A 26,662-nucleotide genomic window follows, 5' to 3' on the forward strand; every position below is an offset into this window, starting at 1 on the left:
ATTTGTACTTTGTCCCAACTTTTTTGGAATCGGGGTTGTATCTCATCATAATTCAGTGTAGCATACTGTAAATCTCTTATCTCCAGATAACCAGTATATCCTCATAGTAATTTGTAAAATATATAGCATATAGTCCCCTCTAAAAGTATTACAATGGCAAGGCCAATTCTTTTGTTTGTTCAAAAGATGAATATGAGATGATAGAATTTCAGCTTTCATTTCTTGATATTTACATCTCAATGTCTTCAGTGTATAGCAAAAAACAAAAAAAAGTGGCCTTGCCATTCCAATACTTTTGGAGATGATTGTGTATACAGAAGCTGTAAACGTAACAAATATTAAAATAATTAAACTGGTTATTGAGGGTTTTTTTTTTTTAATGTGTTTTTAGGAATCAGTTTTCACAGAACACCACATAGTACCGGCAATATTTTGCCACTGAAGTTCAAAGTAATACATAGTCTTCTTAATCAAAAAGCAAAACATAAACATTCATATCTGGAATCAGCTTGTCTGTCAATATCTGACTTCATTTTTTCATTAAGTGATCCAGGAGGTTAATGGGCAGTGGGAAGATGATGGTGGAGTTCTTCTCAGCAGCGATGGTGTTGAGGGTCTGCAGGTAGCGTAGCTGTAGGGCAGAGGGAGATTCAGCAATCACCAGAGAAGCCTCTTTCAGAGCACGTGAAGCATTCATCTCTCCCTCTGCTGCGATCACCTGGACAAAGAAAAGACACAGTTTAAAATTTCAGAAAAATAAGGTTCATGATTGATTGATTGATTGATTGATGAGGATTATCGAGCAATATGAATGCGTGTCAAAATAACCAGAACACATCAGTTTTATTCTTGCAGGTTGAAGACTCTAACCTTAGCTCTAGCCTCACGGGCTGCCTCAGCCTCAGCTGCCATGGCCCTCTGAAGCTGATGAGGTAGCTTTACATCCTTTATTTCCACACGCTCCACCTTAATGCCCCAAGAGTCTGTGGCCTCATCCAAAGTCGTCTGTAAAAAGAGTGTTGGTTGTATTTTTAAGAAAAATGAATCAATAAATGAAGACGTAAGAAATTAGTAAATTATTCCCTGCCATGTGAAATGGATAAATAGATAGAAAAATAGATGGAGTCTGTTGTCGAATGTACTTATGTCTCATACTTATGACCTGTGTCTTTTTCTCACCTGCATGCTTTGAGAGATACTTTCACGGTCTGACAGAACCTCAGCTAGGTTCTTGGTCCCCAAAACGTTCCTCAGGGTAGTCTGGGCAAGCAGGCGTGTGGAGTAATCAGCATTGCTGACATTTGCCACAGAGTCTATGGGATCACTCACCCGGAAATACACCACTCCGTCCACACTTATTGTCACTGAGTCCTTTGTCAGAATCTATGAACAAGACAATTGATGAGGGAGGACCATAACATCCATCCGTCTATTATCTGTAGCTGCTTATCCTGTTCTACTGGGTTGCAGGCAAGCTGGAGCTTATCCTAGCTGACTATGGGCGAGAGGCAGGGTACACCCTGGACAAGTCGCCAGGTTATCGCAGGGCTGACACAGAGACAAACTACCATTCACACTCACATTCACACCTACAGTCAATTTAGAGCCACCAATTAGCCTAACCTGCATGTCTTTGGACTGTGGGGGAAACCGGAGCACCCGGAGAAAGCCCACACAGACACAGGGAGAACATGTAAACTCCACACAGAAAGGCCCTCGCCGGCTGCTGGGCTCAAACCCAGGACCTTCTTGCTGTGAGGCGACAGTGCTAACCACTACACCACCGTGTCGCCGGATCATAATATGAAAATACAAAATATATTTAATGTATTATATGCATAGGCAATTTTATAAGTGGTGAAATGGGGGTAGTGAGTCTTTAAAATTGGAATTATAGTGGGATTTTCTCAAATAAATGTCATGTTGCATTTTATGGCATGACAACCAATTAAATAAAACTTTAAGTGTATATACTGAATACAACATTTTGAACAAAATTCTAAAGATGCAAACATTGCTCAAAATGTTTTCCCTGTACATTAAACACCTATTTAATATTTAATAATTGATACCCTTCTGACAATCCCAACCCTAAGCGTAACCTCAACACCCACACAACCCTGTACAACATGAAACAACACATTTAGGCACACTTATCCAGCCTGAAACACAATGGGTGCCCCCCTCCCTTTTTTTTTTTCCTTGACCTTACTCCAAGTATGAGGTGCTGGATCAGGTCCCTATCCACGCTATGGTCTTTTTGCTCTGCAGCCAGGGGTCTGTCAAAAATATACTCATTTTCTACCACTCTTGTATGTCTTTGGTCAATTTATTACAGTAAACTGATGTGGACCAGATGATATCTTGATGCGTTATAAGGTACAGCCAGTGTCTTTGATGCTTTTATTTTTATAACATGAGAGTAGAAGTGGTGTCATGAAGTATATAATCTTGGCTATGTCTCTGTCCGCTTCCTCCCCCAAGTGTAAAATCTAGTATTAAATCAACGAATGTTAAATGATTGTACAGTATGTATTGTATATGCACTTTTGTCCAATGCTCGTGATTGGATCCTCAGTCTAACATACCTCTTGAGGAGGAATGTCAAATGATACTGTTCTCATATCCACCTTGACAAAACTGTCAGTGCAGGGAAGGATGAAGAAGATACCTAGAAATGGCAGAAAAAAGCAGTCACAAGTTCAGCACTTTTTATTGTACATTTATATTAACAGTAACAGTTAGGCTGCTAATATACATATGGGTGGCAAATTAATGATAGAGGGGAAAAAAGGTGTCTTTGTTGTGCTTTTTTGTCAGCATGGTTTGGGTTGAGCTTATCCCCCTTAGAGGGAAGGGTAAATGCAAATCAATACAAAGTTATTCTGATCACTTTTTGCGAATGATGAGACATTTCTGTCCAACTGGGAGTGGCGTCTTCTATGATGACAATGTCTCCATCTACAATAAATGATTGATGAATATGTACATCATACACTGATCAGCCATAATATTAAAACCACTGACAGGTGAAGTGAGTAACGTTGATTATCTCATTACAGTGGCACCTGTCAAGGGTTGGGATATATTAATCAGCAAGAGAACAATCAGTTGCCACATCTTGCCATTTCCACTAAAACAGAAAGGTGTCAGCATTAACTTTTTCAGCAGTTTGTGCTCTTCTGTGGGATTGGACCATATGGGCTAGCCTTCATGCCCTGCTATGCAAATCAGTGAGCCTTCGACACCCATGACCCTGTCACCAGTTTACCATTTGTCCTTCCTCAGACCACTTTTTGTCGGTCTAACCACTACATACCAGGAACACCCCACAAGATGGGCCATTTTGGAGATGCTCAGACCCAGTAATCTTGCCATCACAATTTGGCCCTTGTCAAAGTTGTCCATTTTTCCTGCTTCCAACACATCAACTTCAAGAACTGACTGTTCTCTTGCTGCCTAATATATCCCACCTCTTGACAGGTGCCATTGTAATGAAGTAATCAATGTTATTTACTTCTCCTCTCAGTGGTTTTAATGTTATGGTTGATCAGTGTATGTTATTGCCTTCACAGTCATGAGATCTCTGCTCAGTTGAACATGTATGGGAGATTTCATAGTGACATTTTAGACAGCTTTATGTGATACTTGATGATGATTTTTTTCCTTTAAGTTGTCACCCGTTTATAAATGTTGTGTCATTGGAAGTAAATTTTGGAGAGCTCTCCATCCAAACAATTGACAACAGCTTCAGCTAAATACAGTATGCAAACCAAACGCTGAAAGGCGTGAAAGCCTGGTTGTCATATTTGAAGTAGTAGACAGGCTTACCGGGTCCCTTTGGCTTTTTAGCTGTGATACGGCCAAGTCTGAATATTACAGCTCGTTCATATTCTTTAACAATCTAAAAGAGAGTAATAAAACACAATTATTATTATTATTATTATTATTATTATTATTATTATTATTATTATTATTATTATTATTATCCATCCTCCTCTTAGCGCGCTGGGGTACAGCATGCTGGTTCGTTTGCCAGAGGTCAACCAGGCCTCTCAGGCTTTTTGATCAGATACAGTGGCATGCAAAAGTCTGGGCACCCTTACTGAAAATGGCTGTTACTGTGAATAGTTAAGTGAGCAGAAGATGAACTGATCACCAAAAGACATAAAGGTAAAGACGACATTTCTTTTCAGCGTTTTCTGCAAGATTTGTGTATTATTTTTGTTTTGTACAATTGGAAAGTGAAAAAAAGAAAAGGAACATCATGCGAAAGTTTGGCCACCCCAATACATTTGAGTTCTCAGGTAACTTTTACCAAGGTTCCAGACCTTAATTAGCTTATTGAGCTGTGGCTTGTTCAAATTCTTCGTTAGGAAAGGTCAGATGATGCAGATTTCAAAGCTGTATAAATTCTCTGACTCCTCAAACTTGTCCCTAAAATCAACAGCCACTGGCTCCTCTAAGCATCTTCCTTGCATTCTGAATAATAAAATAATTGATGCTCACAAAGCAGGAGAAGGCTCCAAGAATGTAGCAAAGTGTTTTCAGGTAGCTGTTTCCTCAGATTATAATGTTATTAAGAAATGGCAGTTAACAGAAACAGTGGCGATCAAGGTGAGGTCTGGAAGATCAAGAAAACTTTCTGAAGGAACTGCTCGTTGGATTGCTAGAAAGGCAAATAAAAACCCCTGTTTGACTGCAAAAGACCTTCAGAAAGATTTAGCAGACCCTGGAGTGGTGGTGCACTGTTCTACTATGCAGCGACACCTGAACAAATATGACCTTCATGGAAGAGTCATCAGAAGAAAACCGTTCCTGCATCCTAGCCACAAAATTCAGCGTCTGAAATTTGCAAGTGAACATCTAAATAAGCCTGATGCATTTTGGAAACAAGTCCTGTGGACTGATGAAATCAAAATAGAACTTTTTGCCCACAATGTGCAAAGGTATGCTTGGAGAAAAAAGGGTGCCAAATTCCAGGAAAAGAACACCCCTCCAACTCTGAAGCATGGGTGTGGACGATCATGCTTTGGGGTTGTGTTGCAGCCAGTGGCACAGGGCACATTTCATTGGTCGAGGGAAGCATGGATTCGAATAAATACCAGCAAATTCTGGAAGCAAACATCACACCATCTGTAAAAAAGTTGAAGTTAAAAAGAGGATGGGTCCTACAATAAGACGATGTTCCAAAACACACCTTAAAATCTACAATGGAATACCTCAAGAGGCAGAAGCTGAAGGTTTTGCCCTGGCCCTCACAGTCCCCTGACCTAAACATCATTGAAAATCTGTGGATAGATCTCAAAAGAGCAGTGCATGCAAGACAGCCCAAGAAACTTGTAGAACTGGAAGCCTTTTGCAAGGACGAATGTGTGAAAATCCCCCAGGTAAGAACTGAAAGATTATTAGCTGGCTACAAAAAGTGTTTACAAGCTGTGATACTTGCCAAAGGGGGTGTTACTAGGTACTAACCATGCAGGGTGCCCAAACTTTTGCTTCGGGCCCTTTTCCTTTTTTGTCATTTTGAAAATGCAAAAGATGAAAATTAAAAAAAAGTTTTTGCTTAAAATATAAAGGGAATCTTTAACTTTATGCCTTTTGGAGATCATTTCATCTTCAACTTGCTTAACTGTTCACAGTAACAGCAATTTTGACCAGGGGTGCCCAAACTTTTGCATACCACTGTAGGTATTCAGCTGAGGATTCATCGAAGGATGTGTGCTGTCCCAAGGAGTGCGATCTTCTGGATCTCTTTCGCACTCATCTTGCATGGGAGTTTGTCCAACTGGTCTTGGAACCCAGTCTTGATAGTCCCCAGTGCGCCTACTACTATTGGGGCCACTCATATCTTCATGTTCCACATGCATTGCACCTTGATCTCCAGATCTTTGTACTTGATGATCTTTTTGGCCTCCTTGCTCAGTATGTTGTTGTCTTCCAGGATGGCTATGTTGATAAACATGCATGTTTTGTTCTTTTTATCCTGGAATGCAATGTCCGGCCTGTTGGCGGCTATGGTTCAGTCTGTGGGCACTGTCTTATCCCACATGACCATGCAGTCTCCATTGTCGACAACCACGTCTGGCTTGTGTTGGTGCCAACTGTCCACCACAGGAACACCCTGACACAGCGCCCAGTGCATGTAGGTACCAACCCTGTTGTGTCGCTCGAGGTACTCTTTTGGGGCCAGTACCCAGCATCCAGACACTATGTGGCTGACGGTCTCCTCAGCTTCACCATACAGACGGCACTTGCTGTTGACCTACATGCCCATGACATATTTCTGGTGGTGACAGGTGTTCAAGGCCTGGTCTTCTCCGGCTGCGATGAGGCTCTCAGTTTCACCCTTGAGTCCTGCACTTCGGAGCCACACGTGTGTCTGCGCTTTGTCAACGTATGGCCTGTCCAGGCTGGTAAAGAACTGACTGTGCAGTGGTTTCTCCTTGTAGCACTGCATTCTGGCCTCCATGATCTTGATGCGGAGTAGTTTCTTAGTGGTCTCGCTGCTAGCACTCGTGGTCTTGGGTAGTAAACTGTACCTCCTTTTGATCTCACAGTCTCTCTTCATGACTGACTTGTGTTCACCCAGGTCTTTTTAGTATGCTCACAAGAGTCACAGGAGGCGCCCTTCGGTCCGTTCCAAGTACTCACACAATCCAACTATGGCACCCTCCTCTGAGGACTCAAGCTCTAGTAGTCCTCGGCCTCCTAGACGGCGCGAGATATATAAATGCTCAACATCTGCTCTAGGATACAGAAGGTCGTACATCGTGAGGAGCTTTCTAGTCTTGCGGTCCATGTTCTTAAGCTCCCAGTTTGTCCACAATATGATGCCAAAGCTGTACGGGATGATCGGGATGGCCAGGCTGTTGATGGCTGTGATCTTGTTCTTGGAGTTGAGCTCTGACTTGAGGACTAGTTGCACACACCGATAGAATTCTTTGGAGATCTTGGTCTTCATCAGCTCGTGCTTGATGTTGTCACTCTCGTCCACGCCAAGATACTTGTATGCAGTTTCTGGATCCAGGTTCTTGATGGTTTCTTTATCATTGAGCACAGCGTCAGGAGCTGATTATTATTATTATTATTATGGGGTGGCACGGTGGTGTAGTGGTTAGCACTGTCGCCTCACAGCAAGAAGGTCCAGGTTCGAGCCCCGTGGCCGGCGAGGGCCTTTCTGTGCAGAGTTTGCATGTTGTCCACGTGGGTTTCCTCTGGGTGCTCCGGTTTCCCCCACAGTCCAAAGACATGCAGGTTAGGTTAAATGGTGACTCTAAATTGACCGTAGATGTGAGTGTGAATGGTTGTCTATGTATCAGCCTTATGATGACCTGGCGACTTGTCCAGGGTGTACCCCGCCTTTTGCCCGTAGTCAGCTGGGATAGGCTCCAGCTTGCCTGCAACCCTGTAGAACAGGATACTGTAAAGCGGCTAGAGATAATGAGATGAGATGAACTTCATATTTGTTAAAAGGCAACAAAGGAGTTTCTGGATATGAAGAGCAATTAAAAACATTTTCAAGGCTGAATATACATATTCTTTCATAAATATTCTTGAGTCAATAATTCTGATAATACTTTTAGAAAAAAATGCTAATATTAAATAAAAGGCATTATAGGATTTTTTTTTAAATTTCATGTTTCTTTTACAAAATTCTTTTTGTCTGTCCATTCAAAGGGTGCCAATAATTTTGAAATTGACTGCATTTTCATTCCAGATTCCTTCTTTTTTTGTCTATTTGATGCTTATTACCATGCATAACCACATCTAGAGTGAATAGCCATAAAAACAGCTCTCTATTTGCACGTTTCTGTCAGATAAACTAGATATACATTTATCACATGTGCCATTAAAAATGTGTGTTTTTGTACCTTGAGGCAAATAAAGATTGTGACTGGGAAGAACAGCGCTGTGAAAAATGCTGAGAGGATAACAAGGATCCATCCACAGGTGCCAAGGCCCGATTTACTCTCATCTGTAGCCGAGAGAGAGAGAGAGAGAGAGAGAGAGAGAGAGTAACACAGAATTCAGTGTCTGTTGCATTCATACAATTTTCATGTCTATCAAATAGTTAATTAAAGTTTCTGGATATTCTAAAATGGAAAGGAAATGTGGGGAGCCACATTTTGCATTTTTATTTATAAACTCACTTCCTATGGATCAGTGGTCTTTGGTCTTATCCTGGAATCACCTGTATATTTTCAAAATATTTTCTGTCTTCTTGTTTCTCACTGCCCTGAGTTCACTACACTCTCAGAAAATAAAGTACATTACTGTACATGCATCTTTAGGGGTACAACAGTTTGTTACAGGGGCAGTACCCTCTAAGGTATTTATCTGTACCCTTTATATACTGATTGGGAACATACATGTACCTCTTTGGCCCTAAAAAGGTACATATAGTTACCTTGAGGTCCAATAATGAGCCATAGGGGGTACATTAGTGTAGACTGTACCTTGGGGGACAGAAATGGGCTCCTACTGTACCCCTATTTCTGACAGTGTACTGTGAGCCACTTAGCCAATTCATCTGTATAGTGTCTATGGACTGAATATCTTTGTTTTAAAATATTAGTGACACAATAATTTTAAAATTATTTTTATTAAATTAGTTGCCAGTTGGCGGCACGGTGGTGTAGTGGTTAGCGCTGTCGCCTCACAGCAAGAAGGTCCGGGTTCGAGCCCCGTGGCCAGCGAGGGCCTTTCTGTGCGGAGTTTGCATGTTGTCCGCGTGGGTTTCTTCCGGGTGCTCCGGTTTCCCCCACAGTCCAAAGACATGCAGGTTAGGTTAACTGGTGACTCTAAATTGACTGTAGGTGTGAATGTGAATGTTTGTCTGTGTCTATGTGTCAGCCCTGTGATGACCTGGCGACTTGTCCAGGGTGTACCCCGCCTTTCGCCCATAGTCAGCTGGGACAGGCTCCAGCTTGCCTGCGACCCTGTAGAAGGATAAAGCGGCTAGAGATGATGAGTTGCCAGTTAATATTTATATCTGTTCCTCCTTTTTATACTGCCTTTAATTTTAAATCATTACATTATACTTTCTTACTGTATTAATTTTTTTTTCTCCCACAACGTAATATCCCATATCAGTGGATATTGCAAGCCTTGGTTGAGTTACATGGTTCAAACGCGTGCTCTGGGTACAGAACAGCTCACAGCCTATGAGAAGTTATTGTCATGTACACTGATTTTTTTATTGTTGATTTAATCATGTGATGATGTTATGAAAGAGAGCATTGCACTCTGACACACCAAAGAGGATGTGTTTTATTAAGCAACACTAAAGCCTTGTGCTCCTTTCTCAGTTCCAGTTAAGAATGTATTATGCATTGTCAAATATTTAATATTCGTACATATATACATTAATACTTTATAAAAGAGCCAAATAAACTATCGTCACACTTTGGCCTGATAAAGTTAAATCTTAAAGACTGGAGCAAAATATTTATATATAGTTTTAGTTCTAAAATATCTTATTGAGATATTTTATTTAACCTTTCGCTCTAAAGCTGGGCACCTGGAATGTACGGGCAATGACCCCTGGCCTGACTGACGACCTTGAGTTTGTAGATGACACTCACAAGACCGCAGTCATCAACTTGGAGCTTAGCCGCCTGAAGATAGACATCACTGCATTACAAGAGACTAGGCTGCTGGAATCTGGATCCTTGAAAAGGAAGAACTTTACCTTCTTCTGGCAAGGGAAAGCAATATAAGAAATAAGAGAACACGGAGTCGGCTTTGCCATCCATAACACCTTGCTGAATTCCATCATACCACCTATTAAAGGATCAGAGAGGATTCTCTCTCTACAGCTCCACACCTCAGCTGGACCTGTGCACCTCATTAGTGCATATGCACCAATACTTATCTCTGCTAGTGAAATAAAGGATCGGTTTTATGATGACCTCAGCGCTGTGGTTGAAAGAATCCCCAGAAACGAGGCCATGTTTATCCTCGGTGACTTCAACACCAGAGTTGGCGCGGACCATGATACCTGGCCATTTTGCCTGGGCCATTTTGGAGTCGGTAAGGCAAATGAAAATGGCCAGCACCTGTTGGAGTTCTGCTGTCACCAAAGCCTCTGCATAAGCAACACCTTCTTCAACACCAAGCCACAACCCCGGGTCTCCTGGCGTCACCCCCACTCCAAACAATGGCACCAGATCAACTTGATCATCACCAGACATAGCAACCTCTCAAACATCAGAGTGACTCGCAGCTACAAGAGTGCAGAGTGTGACACAGATCACTTGCTTGTAGGAAGTATGGTCAAGCTCCGGGCAAAGAAGATCCACCAGTCCAAGAAACCCGGAAAACCCCATATTGACACAGGGAAGGCTCGCATCCAGGAAAGAGTAGAAGAATTCAATCAAGCCCTACTGAACAGCCTAGAAAACCCACCCTCGGGCAACACACCACAGAGATGGGCCCACTTTCGAGACTCCATCTACCAAGCAGTCATGTCAGTTTTTGGAAAAAAGACAGCCAGAACTGCTGATTGGTTTGAAGCCTCCTCAGAAATCCTGATGCCCTTTATTGAAGAGAAGAGGGAAGCCCTGATCACATACAAAAGCAACCCAATCCAAGAGAGTCTGGAAAGTTTGAGATCTGCCCGAAGCAGAATGCAGTCAACAGCCAGGCAATGGACAATGGGCACATCTCAAAGGACCTCCTCTATGGAGAACTGATAAGTGGCAAACACCCAACAGGCAGACCAAAGCTGTGCTACAAAGACATCTGCAAGTGTGATCTCAAAGCCCTCAGATTTAACCTCCAGTCATGGGAGACCATCGCCCTCGCCAGAACTGCTTGGAAGCACCACGAGAGCCTTCGAGAGCATGAAGAAACCCTAACACGTCATTCTGCTGAAAGAAGACAGAGAAGGATACAGCAGCAGCAGCCCAGAAGGAGCAGTCCAGTAACAACCAACAACCATGTCTGCCCAACCTGTGGGCGAGACTGTACATCAAGAATCGGCCTCTACAGCCACAGCCAACATTGTACCACGCGATACCATAGTCGACACGACTGATGGATGCCACCATACATTAATACTTTATAAAAGAGCCAAATAAATTATCATCACACTTTGGCCTGATAAAGTTAAATCTTAAAGACTGGAGTGAAATATTTATATATAGTTTTAGTTCTAAAATATCTTATTGAGATATTTTATTTATGTATATTACTAGTTTAGTGCCCTAAATATCACTTACATTCATGTTTCAAAGCTCTTAGTTTCCAGTTTGAGTGCTATTTCCTTTCATTCTGCTCTTCTTTATTATGTGTTACCAGGACTACATAAGAGGGTACAAAAGTCATGTCAATGTGTGTGTGTGTGTGTGTGTGTGTGTGTGTAAAGTTGAACAATGGCTGACAGCCTAGAAAGAAAGCTGTTTGCTCAGCATGCAGTAAAATCATAAATGGGATTGGTTAAACATCTTTCCTGTTGTAAGAGTTTAGTTCCATGAACTTCATGTATTGTCTTATCAAGGGTGAGCAGACAGAAGTGATACATTTAGCCCCTTTTGTATGTCTCAGTATAAAATAAGAAAACAAATACTTTTGTCTTTTAAGTGCAAAAAACTGAAAGTTAAGGACTGTTTGGTTATTTGGTTATTTGAACCAATTTGTGTGTGTGTGTGTGTGTGTGTGTGTGTGTATATGTACCGTATGTATATATGAGTGTTTAGTCTACGTCTAGTTCATATCTAGAGTGTTTATACTGTTTATATTGTCTGAGTGTTTAGTCTGTGTGTAGTTCTTATCTAGTGTTTACACTGTTTATATTGTCTGAGTGTTTAGTCTATGTCTTGTTTTATCTAGTGTTTATACTGTTTATTTATACTGTTTATATTATTTGTCTGAGTGTTTAGTCTATGTCTAGTTCATATCTAGAGTGTTTATACTGTTTATATTGTTGTTGTTTTTTCAATTATTCTATTTTTATTTATTGCATTGCCTGTTTGCACTGTGGGTTAGAGAGGACTGAAATTTCATCTGTGCTGTATGTCGAGCATGTATAGCATATTTGACAAAGTTGACTTGACTTGACTTGAAATACATAAATACATACTATACATAATCATAAAGCAGCATTTCAGTTTTTCAGGAAGTTTTCTCTGACTATTCAGTAACTGCTTCTCATTACCTCTGACTTAGTTCATATGTTGATTTGTGTGTGCAGGTGCAATGGCACTGTCTCTAATCATAGTCATCATTCCTGTTATAGTCAAGACCACCTAAACCGAAACCAAGATGTGACTAAAACCAAAGTGTATCGAGACCAAGACAAGACCAAGAATTTGAGGAGTTGAGATCAAATCAAAACCAAGACCAAAGCAGGGTGAGACCAAGTCAAGGCCAGGACCAGATCAGTGTGTGTAAAGGGGGGCGAGAAGGTATTGTATCCTAAATGAGGTGTCGCCACGAGAACTACGTAAGAAAGCGCGAGCAAATGGGGAAAATCGGATAACAGAACTTCTATATGCTGATGACTTAGCCATTTTGGCAGAATCCATTGAAGAGCTTCAAATGTTCTGCAGATTTATGACAACACTTGTACTCGCTTTTGATTGCAAACGTCTTATGTTAAGACGGAGACGATGGCCTTTAATGTGGATGAGGAGGTGAAAAGTAAGGAGTGTCTCATTTGCCTTGGTGATAACAAGATCAAAAATGTCCATAGCTTTAAATACCTTGGATATACCATCATGAACTCTGGTGACAATTCTGCATTCCTTGGTACTAGGATTGGAGCTGCTTTTCAAAAATGGAATGAGCTAAAACACATTCTAACTGACCATCGCATCCATCTATCAACTAGAGTAAAGTTCCTCACAGCATGTGTTCGATCAAGGCTGTTGTACAGTGTATAGGTATGGCAGTTAAATGCATGAGAAATTAGTAAAATTGAAGTTGTATGGCATGGCCTCCTCCGTAAAATGGTAAAAGGTGGATTTAAGCGCAAAAACACACCCGATAGAAATCTCATCTCATCTCATTATCTGTAGCCGCTTTATCCTGTTCTACAGGGTCGCAGGCAAGCTGGAGCCTATCCCAGCTGACTACGGGCAAAAGGCAGGGTACACCCTGGACAAGTCGCCAGGTCATCACAGGGCTGACACATAGACACAGACAACCATTCACACTCACATCTACGGTCAATTTAGAGTCACCAGTTAACCTAACCTGCATGTCTTTGGACTGTGGGGGAAACCGGAGCACCTGGAGGAAACCCACGCGGACATGGGGAGAACATGCAAACTCCGCACAGAAAGGCCCTCGCCGGCCACGGGGCTCGAACCCAGACCCTCTTGCTGTGAGGCGACAGCGCTAACCACTACACCACTGTGCCGCCCCCCGATAGAAATAATCAAGATAAAGATATTAAGGGAAAGATAGACTGGAGCTTTGAAATATCAAATGCGGAACTACGTGAGAAAACAAAGACCCTTCCCAATAAACTGTTCTGCCATAAACAGCAATTAAGATATATTACACACATATGTTGTATAGGCAACAATGAACTCCCAAAACAATTATTGTGCAACACAAGCTCTTCTAAGTGGTCAAAATTTGAAAAACTTTTGGGTTTAGACACAGAACAGATAAGACGTAAAATGATGGATAAATCAGGGTTCTTGCAACTGCTCGATAGGATTCTTCCTACCAAGAGAGAAGCGCCCTAAGGAGGACACTCCACAAAGGGAATATGATGATGATGATGATGAGGAGGAGGAGTGACAGCCATTAACAGGAAGAAAATGTTCAAATTAGCAATGAATCACGTTACTGGTCACATTTGAAGCAGGACATTTTACATCTAATCACAGTAACGATGTTTAAAATTAAATCGGACAATGCATAGGCAATTTAGTGAAATCCCCACAGTTGTAGTCTTGTCTGGTCTTGAAATAAAATCCAGAATCCTCTACAGTTGTGTTTGAAAGTTTGTGAACCCTTTAAAATTTTCTATATTTCTGCATGAATAATATGACCTAAAACATCATCAGATTTTCACACAAGTCCTAAAAGTAGATAAAGAGAACCCAGTTAAACAAATGAGACAAAAATATGATACTTGTTCATTTATTTATTGAGGAAAATGATCCAATATTGCATATCTGTGAGTGGCAAAAGTATGTGAACCTCTAGGATTAGCAGTTAATTTGAAGGTGAAATTAGAGTCGGGTGTTTTCAATCAATGGGATGGCAATCAGGTGTGAGTGGGCACCCTGTTTTATTTAAAGAACAGGGATCTATCAAAGTCTGATCTTCACAACACATGTTTGTGGAAGTGTATCATGGCACGAACAAAGGAGATTTCTGAGGACCTCAGAGAAAGCGTTGTTGATGCTCATCAGGCTGGAAAAGGTTACAAAACCATCTCTAAAGAGTTTGGACTCCACCAATCCACAGTCAGACAGATTGTGTACAAATGGAGGAAATTCAAGACCATTGTTACCCTCCCCAGGAGTGGTCGACCAACAAAGATCACTCCAAGAGTGAGGTGTGTAATAGTCGGCGGGGTCACAAAGGACCCCAGGGTAACTTCTAAGCAACTGAAGGCCTCTTTCACATTGGCTAATGTTAATGTTCATGAGTCCACCATCAGGAGAACACTGAACAACAATGGTGTGCATGGCAGGGTTGCAAGGAGAAAGCTACTGCTCTCTAAAAAGAACATTGCTGCTCGTCTGCAGTTTGCTAAAGATCACGTTGACAAGCCAGAAGGCTATTGGAAAAAATATTTTGTGGACGGAGGAGACCAAAATAGAGCTTTTTGGTTTAAATGAGAAGCATTATGTTTGGAGAAAGGAAAACACTGCATTCCAGCATAAGAACCTTATCCCATCTGTGAAACATGGCGGTGGTAGTACCGGTATCATGGTTTGGGCCTGTTTTGCGCATCTGGGCCATGATGGCTTGCCATCATTGATGGAACAATGAATTCTGAATTATACCAGTGAATTCTAATGGAAAATGTCAGGACATCTGTCCATGAACTGAATCTCAAGAGAAGGTGGGTCATGCAGCAAGACAACGACCCTAAGCACACAAGTCGTTCTACCAAAGAGTGGTTAAAGAAGTTAATTAATTAACATTAAAGTTAATGTTTTGGAATGGCCAAGTCAAAGTCCTGACCTTAATCCAATCGAAATGTTGTGGAAGGACCTGAAGCGAGCAGTTCATGTGAGGAAACCCACCAACATCCCAGAGTTGAAGCTGTTCTGTACGGAGGAACGGGCTAAAATTCCTCCAAGCCGGTGTGCAGTTATTGCTGCACAAGGGGGTCACACCAGATACTGAAAGCAAATGTTCACATACTTTTGCCACTCACAGATATGTAATATTGGATAATTTTCCTCAATAAGTAAATGACCAAGTATAATATTTTTGTCTCATTTGTTTAACTGGGTTCTCTTTATCTACTTTTAGGACTTGTGTGAAAATCTGATGTTTAGGTCATATTTATGCAGAAATATAGAAAATTCTAAAGGGTTTACAAACTTTCAAGCACCACTGTATGTCTGAGACTGAGACAAGACCAAGTAAAAATGTCGTCGAAGCAGAGTCATCACACCAGATATTGACTTTGTTTAATTTATTACTGTTTACTACTCTTTACAGTATTTTTAATGCAGAAATGTATAATTTCATTCAAAAATATATTAGTCTCAGGTACCATTTGTGTTATAAGGAAATTAGCAGGTAAGTTTTCCTGCTTTATATTGATTTTCGATCTAAATGCAAGGAAATATAAAGAGAGAGAATGAATGTGTGTGGGGGGGTGTTAAAGTAAAAAAAACTTGCAGTGTAAAATATCACATAATATTTCTGATGTTTGTATAATGAAAAATTCATAAAGACATTGTTAAAAAAAGAACATTATCATGCATACTGTACAATATTTTATGCATAAATGGAACCAGAAAAAAGGTGGGTACATGAGATATTAGAAGGAAAAGCATGATCAGTGAAATAGAAAATTTGATATTGACTTACTAAGTATGTCTTGCTTACTCGTACTTCTTCTCCCTACTTGACTCTCCATTTTCATGCAGTAAAGTATCCCTGTAGAAGTGTGTGTGCATGTGTAGAGCTGTCTAAGACTCTGAGGGAAGTGCTTATTGCTTTAAAACACTCTATGTTTCAGAGGTGTGGCTTTATGGAAGGAGTGCCATTATGAAATATCAGATGGAGAAAATTACCTCATGACTTGATATGTTTTTACTTTCACAGATATGAATGTGGTCTCTCATCTGATTAGAATTGCTAAAATATTTATGGTAATATCCATCCATTACTCAGACATTAAGTCTAGTACAACCCCGATTCCAAAAAAGTTGGGACAAAGTACAAATTGTACGGTAAATAAAAACGGAATGCAATAATTTACAAATCTCAAAAACTGATATTGTATTCACAATAGAACATAGACAACATATGAAATGTCAAAAGTGAGACATTCTGAAATTTCATGCCAAATATTGGCTCATTTGAAATTTCATGACAGCAACACATCTCAAAAAAGTTGGGACAGGGGCAATAAGAGGCTGGAAAAATTAAAGGTACAAAAAAGGAACAGCTGGAGGACCAAATTGCAACTCATTAGGTCAATTGGCAATAGGTCATTAACATGACTGGGTATAAAAAGAACATCTTGGAGTGGCAGCGGCTCTCAGAAGTAAAGATGGGAAGAGGATCACCAATCCCCCTAATTCTGCGCCGACAAATAGTGGAGCAATATCAGAAAGGAGTTCAACAGTGTAAAATTGCAAAGAGTTTGAACATATCATCATCTACAGTGCATAATATCATCAAAAGATTCAGAGAATCTGGAAGAATCTCTGTGCATAAGGGTCAAGGCCGGAAAATCATACTGGGTGCCCGTGATCTTCAGGCCCTTAGACGGCACTGCATCGCATACAGGCATGCTTCTGTATTGGAAATCACAAAATGGGCTCAGGAATATTTCCAGAGAACATTATCTGTGAACACAATTCACTGTGCCATCCGCCGTTGCCAGCTAAAACTCTATAGTTCAAAGAAGAAGCCGTATCTAAACATGATCCAGAAGCGCAGACGTCTTCTTTGGGCCAAGGCTCATTTAAAATGGACTGTGGCAAAGTGGAAAACTGTTCTGTGGTCAGATGAATCAAAATTTGAAGTTCTTTATGGAAATCAGGGACGCCGTGTCATTCGGACTAAAGAGGAGAAGGACGACCCAAGTTGTTATCAGCACTCAGTTCAGAAGCCTGCATCTCTGATGGTATGGGGTTGCATTAGTGCGTGTGACATGGGCAGCTTACACATCTGGAAAGACACCATCAGTGCTGAAAGGTATATTCAGGTTCTAGAGCAACATATGCTCCCATCCAGATGACATCTCTTTCAGGGAAGACCTTGCATTTTCCAACATGACAATGCCAAACCACATACTGCATCAATTACAGCATCATGGCTGCGTAGAAGAAGGGTCCGGGTATTGAACTGGCCAGCCTGCAGTCCAGATCTTTCACCCATATAAAACATTTGGCGCATCATAAAACGGAAGATACGACAAAAAAGACCTAAGACAGTTGAGCAACTAGAATCCTACATTAGACAAGAATGGGTTAACATTCCTATCCCTAAACTTGAGCAACTTGTCTCCTCAGTCCCCAGACGTTTACAGACTGTTGTAAAGAGAAAAGAGGATGTCTCACAGTGGTAAACATGGCCTTGTCCCAACTTTTTTGAGATGTGTTGTTGTCATGAAATTTAAAATCACCTAATTTTTCTCTTTAAATGATACATTTTCTCAGTTTAAACATTTGATATGTCATCTATGTTCTATTCTGAATAAAATATGGAATTTTGAAACTTCCACATCATTGCATTCCGTTTTATTTACAATTTGTACTTTGTCCCAACTTTTTTGGAATCGCGGTTGTATTTCTCCCTTCCTCTGCTTCTTCATACTTCCCAAAATCCAATAATCAGCAGGTTGCGTATTGTTCACTGGATCAGTAACTAATACATAAATAAAATGAGAGAATATAAGAAAAATAAGGGTGGCAGGGTGTTGTAGTGGTTAGCACTGTTGCCTCACAGCAAGAAGGTTCTGGGTTCAAGCTCAGTGGCTGACAGGGGCCTTTCTGTGTGGAGTTTGCATGTTCTCCCCGTGTCTGCATGGGTTTCCTCCGGGTGCTCCAGTTTCCCTTACAGTCCAAAGACATGCAGGTTAGGCTAATCGGTGGCTCTAAATTGGCCGTAGGTGTGAATGGTTGTTTGTCTCTATGTGTCGGCCCTACAGTAACCTGGCAACTTGTCCAGGGTGTACCCCGCCTCTCGCCCATAGTCACCTGTGATAGGCTCCAGCTTGCCTGCGACCCTGCACAGGATAAGTGGTTACAGATAATGGATGGATGGATGGATGGATGGATGGATAAGAAAAATACTCCATTTCTGCTTTATCCAATATGCTCTCAGTCCAGCTTTTTAAGTAATGTTTAGACTAAAAAACAAAAACCACTCAGTTTGTACTAAGTATGTGCACTATATGACCAAAACTATAGGGATGTCTGACCATCACAGCAATATGGGTTTTTCACAAACTGTTGCAGCGAAGTTGATAGCACACAATTGTCTAGAATGTTTTTGTATGCTGTCACATTAAGAATTCCTTTCACTGAACTCAAACTTGTTCCAGCATGACACTGCTCCTGTGCACAAATCAAGGTCCATGAAGACATGGTTTGCCAAGGTTGGAGTGGAAGAACTTGAGTGGCCTGCAGAGCCCTGATCTCAACTCCACTGAACATCTTTGAGATCAATTTTAACACCAACTACATGCCAGGTCTCCTCACCCAACGTCTGTGCCGACTTGTGGCTGAATGGGCAAATCCAAAATGTGCCAAAATCTCATGGAAAGTCTTTTCAGAAGAGTGGAGGCAAATGGAGTGTTGGAGAGTATGGGTGTCAGGGTCAGGTGTCCACATACTTTTGGCCATATAGTGTACTCTTTCTCTCTCTCTCTCACACACACACACACACACACACACACACACAGCAGAGCGGCTTATTCTTCCATACATACTTAGTCCTTGGTTCTTCTGTGTAAGAAATTCTGCTAATCTGAAATACATAGATAGCACTAGTTATTTCAGAATAAACAGTGTCATGCTCCACCCCGGACATCCACTCCGGAGATTACGGATCTCACGCCAGCGCCGATCCGGATCTCGTTTGCTACTCTAGCTGTTTCTGTGCCTCTCTTACTTCTCATGGTTTTTCTCTCTAGCAATTTTCTCTTGTTTATGGTTTTTGCACTAGCATTTTTCTGTTTCATGTTTTTTTTTCACTAAGGGTTATTTCTGATTCATGTTTTTTTGCACTAAGGGTCTTTTCTTGTTCAGGTTTTTTTGCGCTAGCGTTTTTGTCTTTGCCTGTCTCATGTTTTTGTCAAGTTGTTTGTTCTCATTTTGCCTGGACTATTTTTGCCATTTGTTTTTGTCCTGTTTGTTTACTTTTTGCCATGCCCTTTCTTCCCTGTATTAAATCATCTTATTTATTGGATTACTGTCTGTGTTCTGCTTTTGGATCCTAACTTCACCATACCTCCTCCGCCCCCTAACAGTACGTTCTGGCCAACATGGATCCAGCGGAACTCACCCATCTGAGAACGGCCATCCAGCAGCAAGGGACTCTCCTCAGGACCCACCAACAAGACCTACAACAAATTACCCAGAACCTCGCCACCCTGTCCAACGCACTCAACCTTCTCACCACGCAGATGCAGCGCTGTCAAGCCATGCCTACCCCTGCTCAGCCGTCTCCTACTTCAGCTCCTGCCACCGCCTTTCTCCACGAACTGAGACTTCCAGCGCCTCAGCCCTACAATGGATAACCAGGTACTTGCAGATCGTTTTTGTCTCAATGTTTGTTAATCCTAGAGCTGCAACCTCTAGCCTTCCCCACAGAACACTCCTGGGTAGCATATACAATAACGCTCCTCACCGGGAAGGCCAGAGAGTAGGGAACAGCGGTCTGGGATGCCAATGCACCCTTTTGTTCCAGTTTCAAGGATTTCTCTGAGGAGATGAGACGAACTTTTGACTGTGCTCTGTCCGGCCGGGAGGCGGCCAGAGAGCTCATGGAGCTGCGGCAGGGTTCCCGGTCTACCTCAGATTATGCCATCGAGTTCCGGACATTAGTGGCTTTGTGCGGTTAGAACGAGAATGCCCAGATCAACGTGTTCCTGCACTGCTTGTCCAATGCCATCAAGGACTAATTGGTATCACGAGAACTGCCGTCAGACCTCTCCAGCCTCATGGACCTCGCCAACCGCATTGACACTCAGATCCAGCAATGGAGGAGAGAGAAGAACCGCCCCAGCTTCATCTCCTCTCCACTTCCCATCGCGTCCGTCGAACCCATGCAGGTAGACCGGGTTCGGGTGTCAGCGGAGGAACGACATCGCCTGTGGAGCACAGGGGCCTGCTTCTACTGCGGTCAGCTGGGACACATCTGCCGAGCCTGCCTGCTAAAAGGACAAGCCCACCAGTGAATCAAAGGGCCCTGGTGGGCAACGCTCGGAACCAGTCCCCCGCTAATCGTCCATTACTTCCTGTCATCATTATCCGTGACAACCAGTGTCACCACCTCCAGGCCCTCATCGACTCAGGGGCGGACAGGAACCTGATCTGCTCCGCCACTGCGAAGCGTCTGGGAATCCCGCTACTTGCTCTTGACGTCCCTCTCACTGTCCTGACACTCAATGGCACTGGCTTGACCAGCATTACTCACCTTACTGCCCCACTCACCCTAAGGATTTCTGGTAACCACTCAGAAACCATCCAGCTTCACGTCATGAACAATCCCCAAGTATCCATTGTTCTAGGATTACCATGGTTAACGCAGCACAACCCCCACCTTAACTGGGCTGACAACACCATCCTAGGCTGGAGCCAGTCCTGCCTAGCTTCCTGTCTGAACTCCGCTCTGCCTCCTGCCAAACCACCGCAGTCTTCACCCAGCAAGTTCCCCGACCTCTCTCACGTGCCTTTGGAATGTCTGGATCTCAAACTCGTTTTCAGCAAGACCTGAGCAGTGTCCCTTCCTCCTCACAGACTCTATGACTGTGGAATCGACCTCCTACCTGGGACAGTGCCACCCAAAGGACGATTCTCTCTCTCATCGAAAGGCAAGCCATGGAGAAGTACATCTCTGAATCTTTGGCAGCTGGGACCATCCGCCCTTCCTCCTCCCCAGCAGGGGCGGGATTCTTCTTTGTGGACAAGGACAAGTCGCTCCACCCCTGCATTGACTATTGGGGTCCCAACGCCATCACGATCAAGAACCGCTACCCACTACCGCTCATGACCATGGCCTTTGAATTACTCCAGGGAGCCAAGGTCTTCACTAAGCTAGATCTACACAATGCATACCATCTCGTCTGGATCAGGGAGGGGGATGAGTGGAAGATGGCCTTTAACACCACCACTGGTCACTACGAGTACCTCGTGGTCCCTTTTGGCCTGACCAACGCACCCACAGTCTTCTAGGCACTCGTTAACAACGTCTTAAAGGACTTCCTAAACATCTTCATTTTCGTGTACCTGGATAACATCCTGATCTTCTCCCGCTCCCTGGGGGAACATCGGGGTCACATCCGGCAGATCCTCCAGCGCCTGCTAGAGAACAAGTTGTTCATCAAGGTGGAAAAAAGCGAGTTCCACCAAGGCTCTGTCTCGTTCCTGGGGTTCATAATCTCTCCAGCAAAGATCCAGATGGACCCCGTGACTGGCCCACCCCATCTTCGAGACGAGAGCTCCAGTGCTTCCTGGGGTTCGCCAACTTCTACAGGCGCTTCATCTGCGACTTCAGCACGGTGGCCGGACCTCTCTCAGCCCTGACCTCGACCAAGACCAAGTTCAAGTGGGGGTAGGAAGCAGATAAAGCCTTTTCCAGTCTCAAGCACAGGTTTACCACAACACCCATTCTCACCATACCCGATTCAACCAAGCAGTTTATCGTCAAGGTCGACGCCTCCAAGTCAGGGGTCAGAGCCATCCTGTCCCAGAGGGCCAACGATAACAAGGTCTACCCATGCTCCTTCTCCCACCGGCTATCCCCAGCTGAACAGAACTATGACATCGGCGACTGAGAACTACTGGCCGTGAAACTAGCCTTGGAGGAGTGGAGGCACTGGCTCGAGGGGTCTGATCTCCCTTTCCTAGTCTGGACTGACCATAACCTGGAGTACCTCAAGTCTGCCAAATGTCTCCATTCCCGTCAAGCCCGTTGGTCTCTCTTTTTCTCCCGGTTCAACTTCACGATCTCCTACCGCCCAGGCTCCAAGAACGGCAAACCCGACGCCCTGTCCAGGATGTTCTCTTCCCAGCAAGAGGAGTCCAAGCCACCCAAGACCATCCTTCCTCCACACTGCCTGGTGGGAGCCGCTATTCTAGAGGTTGAGACGCTCGTGCAGAAGGCCCTGGAGCAGGACCCCGGTGAAGGTAACTTCAACAACATTCCTCATAACCATCTGTTTGTTCCCTGTCCTGTGCGAACTCAGGTGCTACAGTGGGGTCATGGCTCCAAGCTGGCCTGTCATCCGGGAGCCACCTGAACCCTGGCTCTCATCCAGCAGCACTTTTGGTGGCCATCCATCAAGGAGGACGTCCAGGAGTTCGTGGCAGCCTGTGACACATGCTCCCAGAACAAGACAGCCAATCAACCCCCTGCCGGCTTACTAAGACCCCTTCCAACTCCGCAACGACCTTGGTCTCACATCACCCTGGACTTCATCACAGGACTCCCCAACTCAGGTGGCAACACATGCATCCTCACTGTTATTGACCGTTTTTCTAAGACCGTCCATTTCATTCTTCTGTCCAAGCTCCCCTCAGCCAAAGAGACCACAGAGCTACTCATCCACCACGTTTTCCACCTACATGGTCTGCCTACTGATGTTGTTTCTGACCGGGGTCCTCAGTTCATTGCACAGTTCTGGAGAACCTTCTGCAAACTCATCGGCGCCACCTGTAGTCTCTCCTCAGGCTTCCACCCTCAGACCAATGGCCAGGCAGAATGGGCGAACCAGGCTTTGGAGGTTGCACTCAGGTGCATGGCATCCAGGGATGTCAGTTCTTGGAGCAAGTACCTACCCTGGATCGAATATGCACATAACACTCTCCCTTCCTCTGCCACAGGTCTCTCTACATTACAGTGCTCACTAGGTTACCAACCACCACTATTCCCCAGCCAAGAGGAGGAGGTCACCATACCCTCAGCCCAGCTCTTTATATGCCTCTGCAGGAGGACGTGGACATTGGCCCGGAGAAGACTCATTTGCTCCGCACTCGCATCCAAGAGGCAGGCCGACAAACGTCGCTCCAAGGCACCCACCTACTGAGTAGGTCAACAAATTATGCTCCCCACATGTCACCTGCCACTTAGGACCATCTCTCAAGCTAGCACCCAGGTTCCTTGGACCCTTCCTCATCAAGAAGGTAATCAACCCATGTTCTGTTAGACTGGCATTACCACTCACCATGCGATGTGTTCACCCTACCTTTCATGTATCTCAGCTTAAACCTCTGGTCTCTAGTTCTTTGCTCCCACCCTACAAATCCCCTCCTCCTCCTCCCAAGCTCATTGATGGTGGCGAAGCCTACACGGTCAAGAAGCTGTTGAAGGTGTGGCAGCAAGGCAGAGGACTCCAATACCTGGTGGACTGGGAAGGTTACGGTCCCGAGGAGAGAAGTTGGGTCCCCGCCAGGTTCATCTTGGACCCAACCCTCATCTCTGATTTCCACTGGCAACACCCCGACGCTTTTCCTAAAGCGCTTGGAGGCGCTCATTGAGGGGGGGTACTGTCATGCTCCGTCCCGGACATCCACTCTGGAGATTACAGATCTCTCACGCCAGCGCCGATCCGGATCCGGGACAGGAATTCCTTCTCACCTGCATTCACTTCCTGGTTTTCACCGCTGCTTATAAATACTTACGCCGTTCTCAGACTCAGACCTTGCCAGAACGTCTCGTTTGCTACTCTAGCTGTTTCTGTGCCTCTCTTGCTTCTCATGGTTTTTCTCTCTAGCAATTTTCTCGTTTATGGTTTTTGCACTAGCATTTTTTTGGTTCACTTTTTTTTGCACTAAGGGTTATTTCTGGTTCATGGTTTCTTGCACTAAGGGTCTTTTCTTGTTCAGGGTTTTTTGCGCTAGCGTTTTTCTTTGCCTGTCATGTTTTTGTCAAGTTGTTTGTTCTCATTTTGCCCGGACTATTTTTGCCATTTGTTTTTTGTCCTGTTTGTTTACCTTTTTCCACACCCTTTCTTCCCTGTATTAAATCATCTTATTTATTGGATTACTGTCTGTTCTGTTTTTGGATCCTAACTTCACCATACCTCCACTGCCCCCTAACAAAACAGCATCTAGAAGTTTTGTCATTTCCTGCAGAAGGCTGTACTGTTGCACAACAGAGCAAAGTTATGCAATAATGGATTAACAGGGCTCTGTGAGTCATGATCACATGCCTGCAATACAGGATGTAAACAATCCTGCAACATTATCAGTGATTCCTCATATAATTACCTCCGCCAAGGAGGTTATGTTTTCGGTAGCTTTTGTTTTTGTTGGTTTGTTGGTTTGTTTGTTTGTTTGTTGATTGGTTTGTCTGTTAGCAACATTACGGAAAAAGTACTGTAATGAACGGATTGCTCTGAAATTTTTTCCAGAGGTGTGACTGGGCACAAGTTAATCCATTAAATTTTGGCGGTGATCTAGATCCCAGATTTTTTTAAAGGATTAATTTTTTCCCCATTGAAATGAATGGGCACGCGACGCAAAAAAACATTTTTCCTTCTGTAGGCCAAACCGTAAGGTGTAAAGTCATGAAACTTGGTACACTGATGGAGGAGTGGACCCTGATTGATTCATCAAGTTTCAACTTGGTATGTCTCACGATCTAGCGCCACCAACTGATCACAGTTTTACATGCCTTCATGCACGTAACTTTTGATCTGTATGTCCGATTTTCATAAGTCTGGTGCCCTTGGAATCCTTGGAGCTAGACGATTCCAACGCACCCTATGACGTCATTTTCCGCCATTTTGAATTTTCTCCAAAGTGAAGGTAGTGTGACCCTGGCCGCATGTTTTGTCCGATCATCACGAAACTTGGCACACATGATCTCCAGTCCATGCCTAATGAATGATATTCGTTTTGCTCTCATACGTCAAAGCGTTCGCCCGTGGCAGCCAATCAAAATCGATGGCGAAGCCACCAAACAGGAAGTGAGCTCATATCACAGAAACGCTTTGATGTATCAAGACCATATTTAGTGGCATGACTTTGGACACCATCCAAACGACCCTCATCAAATATGGTGTCATTTGGCCACTAGGGGGCATCACAATTAGCAAAAATTTATTTTGGCTCATATCTCAGAAACGCTTTGATGTATCAAGACTATATTTGTTGAGATGACTTTCGGCACCAGTTCATGTACCCTTATCAAATTTGGTGTCATTTGGCCACTAGGGGGCGCCACAATGAGCAAAAACGTGTTTTGGGTCATATCTCTTTACGGATTTAGAATTACATCTACATTTTCATGTTAGTGATGCTCTGGGATGTCCCTGTAAAGAACCTTGCCAGCCTGTCATCTCCGTATGAGAATCCGCCTGGTGTCTTGGCCAAACTTTTGCGTGTTGACACAAAACTTGTCGTGTGGGCGTGCGGTCGCCTCTCTTGCCAGGTCGCCATGGCGGCGCACTTGAGCAAGCACACTTTCGCATTTTCTCCGGAAATGCATTCTAGTTATTATTATTACCTCCACCAAGGAGGTTATGTTTTTGGTAGCAGTGGTTTGTTTGTTGGTTTGTCTGTTAGCAACATTATGGAAAAAGAAGAAGAAACCTTTATTCATCACATGCACACTTCAAGCACAGTGAAATTCATCCTCTGCATTTAACCCATCTGAAGCAGTGAACACACGCACACACTCAGAACAGTGGGCAGCCACACCAAAGCGCCCGGGGAGCAGTCAGGGGTCAGGTACCCTGCTCAAGGGCACCTCAACCCAAGGCTGCCCCACGTCAACCTAACTGCATGTCTTTGGATTGTGGGGGAAACCAGAGCATCCGGAGGAAACCCACGCAGACATGGGGAGAACATGCAAACTCCACACAGAAAGGCCCTCGCCGGCTGCTGGGTTCGAATCCGGAACCTTCTTGCTGTGAGGCGACCGTGCTAACCACTACACCACCGTGCCGCCCAAAAAGTAATGAATGGATTGCTCTGAAAAATTTTCCAGAGGTGTGACTGGGCACAAGTAACAATCCATTACATTTTGGCGGTGATCCGGATCACCTTCTGGATCCCGGATTTTTTTAAAGGATTCTTGGCGGAGGTCTGCACTCTCCGAGTGCTTTTCTAGTTTTGGTTAGAACCGCAAAATTAATGATAACTAGAAAAGCACTCAGATAGCGCAGACCTCTGCCAAGAATCCTTTAAAAAAATCTGGGATCCAGAAGGTGATCCGGATCACCGCCAAAATTTAATGGATTGTTACTTGTGCCCAGTCACACCTCTGGAAAAAAATTTCAGAGCAATCCGTTCATTACTTTTTCCGTCATGTTGCTAACAGACAAATCAAC

At 43.5% G+C, this 26,662-nt stretch overlaps 1 protein-coding gene across 1 annotated transcript; it reads right to left on the minus strand.

Moving 5' to 3' along the window:
* Positions 1–363: 363 nt before the first annotated feature.
* On the minus strand, positions 364–16,114 carry stoml3b (stomatin (EPB72)-like 3b). The gene is made up of 7 exons (XM_060908324.1): positions 16,018–16,114; positions 7,875–7,978; positions 3,832–3,904; positions 2,589–2,671; positions 1,180–1,383; positions 871–1,005; positions 364–718 (listed from the first exon to the last, which is right to left on the minus strand). The coding sequence occupies exons 1-7, from the start codon at positions 16,070–16,072 to the stop codon at positions 530–532; spliced, it is 843 nt and encodes a 280-aa protein (XP_060764307.1). The 5' UTR covers positions 16,073–16,114; the 3' UTR covers positions 364–529.
* Positions 16,115–26,662: the final 10,548 nt, after the last annotated feature.

This window comes from Neoarius graeffei, chromosome 25 (assembly GCF_027579695.1).
Source record: "Neoarius graeffei isolate fNeoGra1 chromosome 25, fNeoGra1.pri, whole genome shotgun sequence".
In the NCBI taxonomy this organism is placed as follows: domain Eukaryota; kingdom Metazoa; phylum Chordata; class Actinopteri; order Siluriformes; family Ariidae; genus Neoarius; species Neoarius graeffei.

What these genes read in the sequence shown, in the direction of transcription:
- stoml3b (XM_060908324.1), bottom strand. Translation starts at nt 16,072, where the DNA reads ATGAAAATGGAGAGTCAAGTAGGGAGAAGAAGTACGAGTAAGCAAGAC. An exon ending in TTGACATTCCTCCTCAAGAG is followed by an intron (nt 1,384 to 2,588) that starts GTATGTTAGACT and finishes TCTTGTTCATAG; the next exon opens with ATTCTGACAAAGGACTCAGT. An exon ending in GTATCTCTCAAAGCATGCAG is followed by an intron (nt 1,006 to 1,179) that starts GTGAGAAAAAGA and finishes CTCTTTTTACAG; the next exon opens with ACGACTTTGGATGAGGCCAC.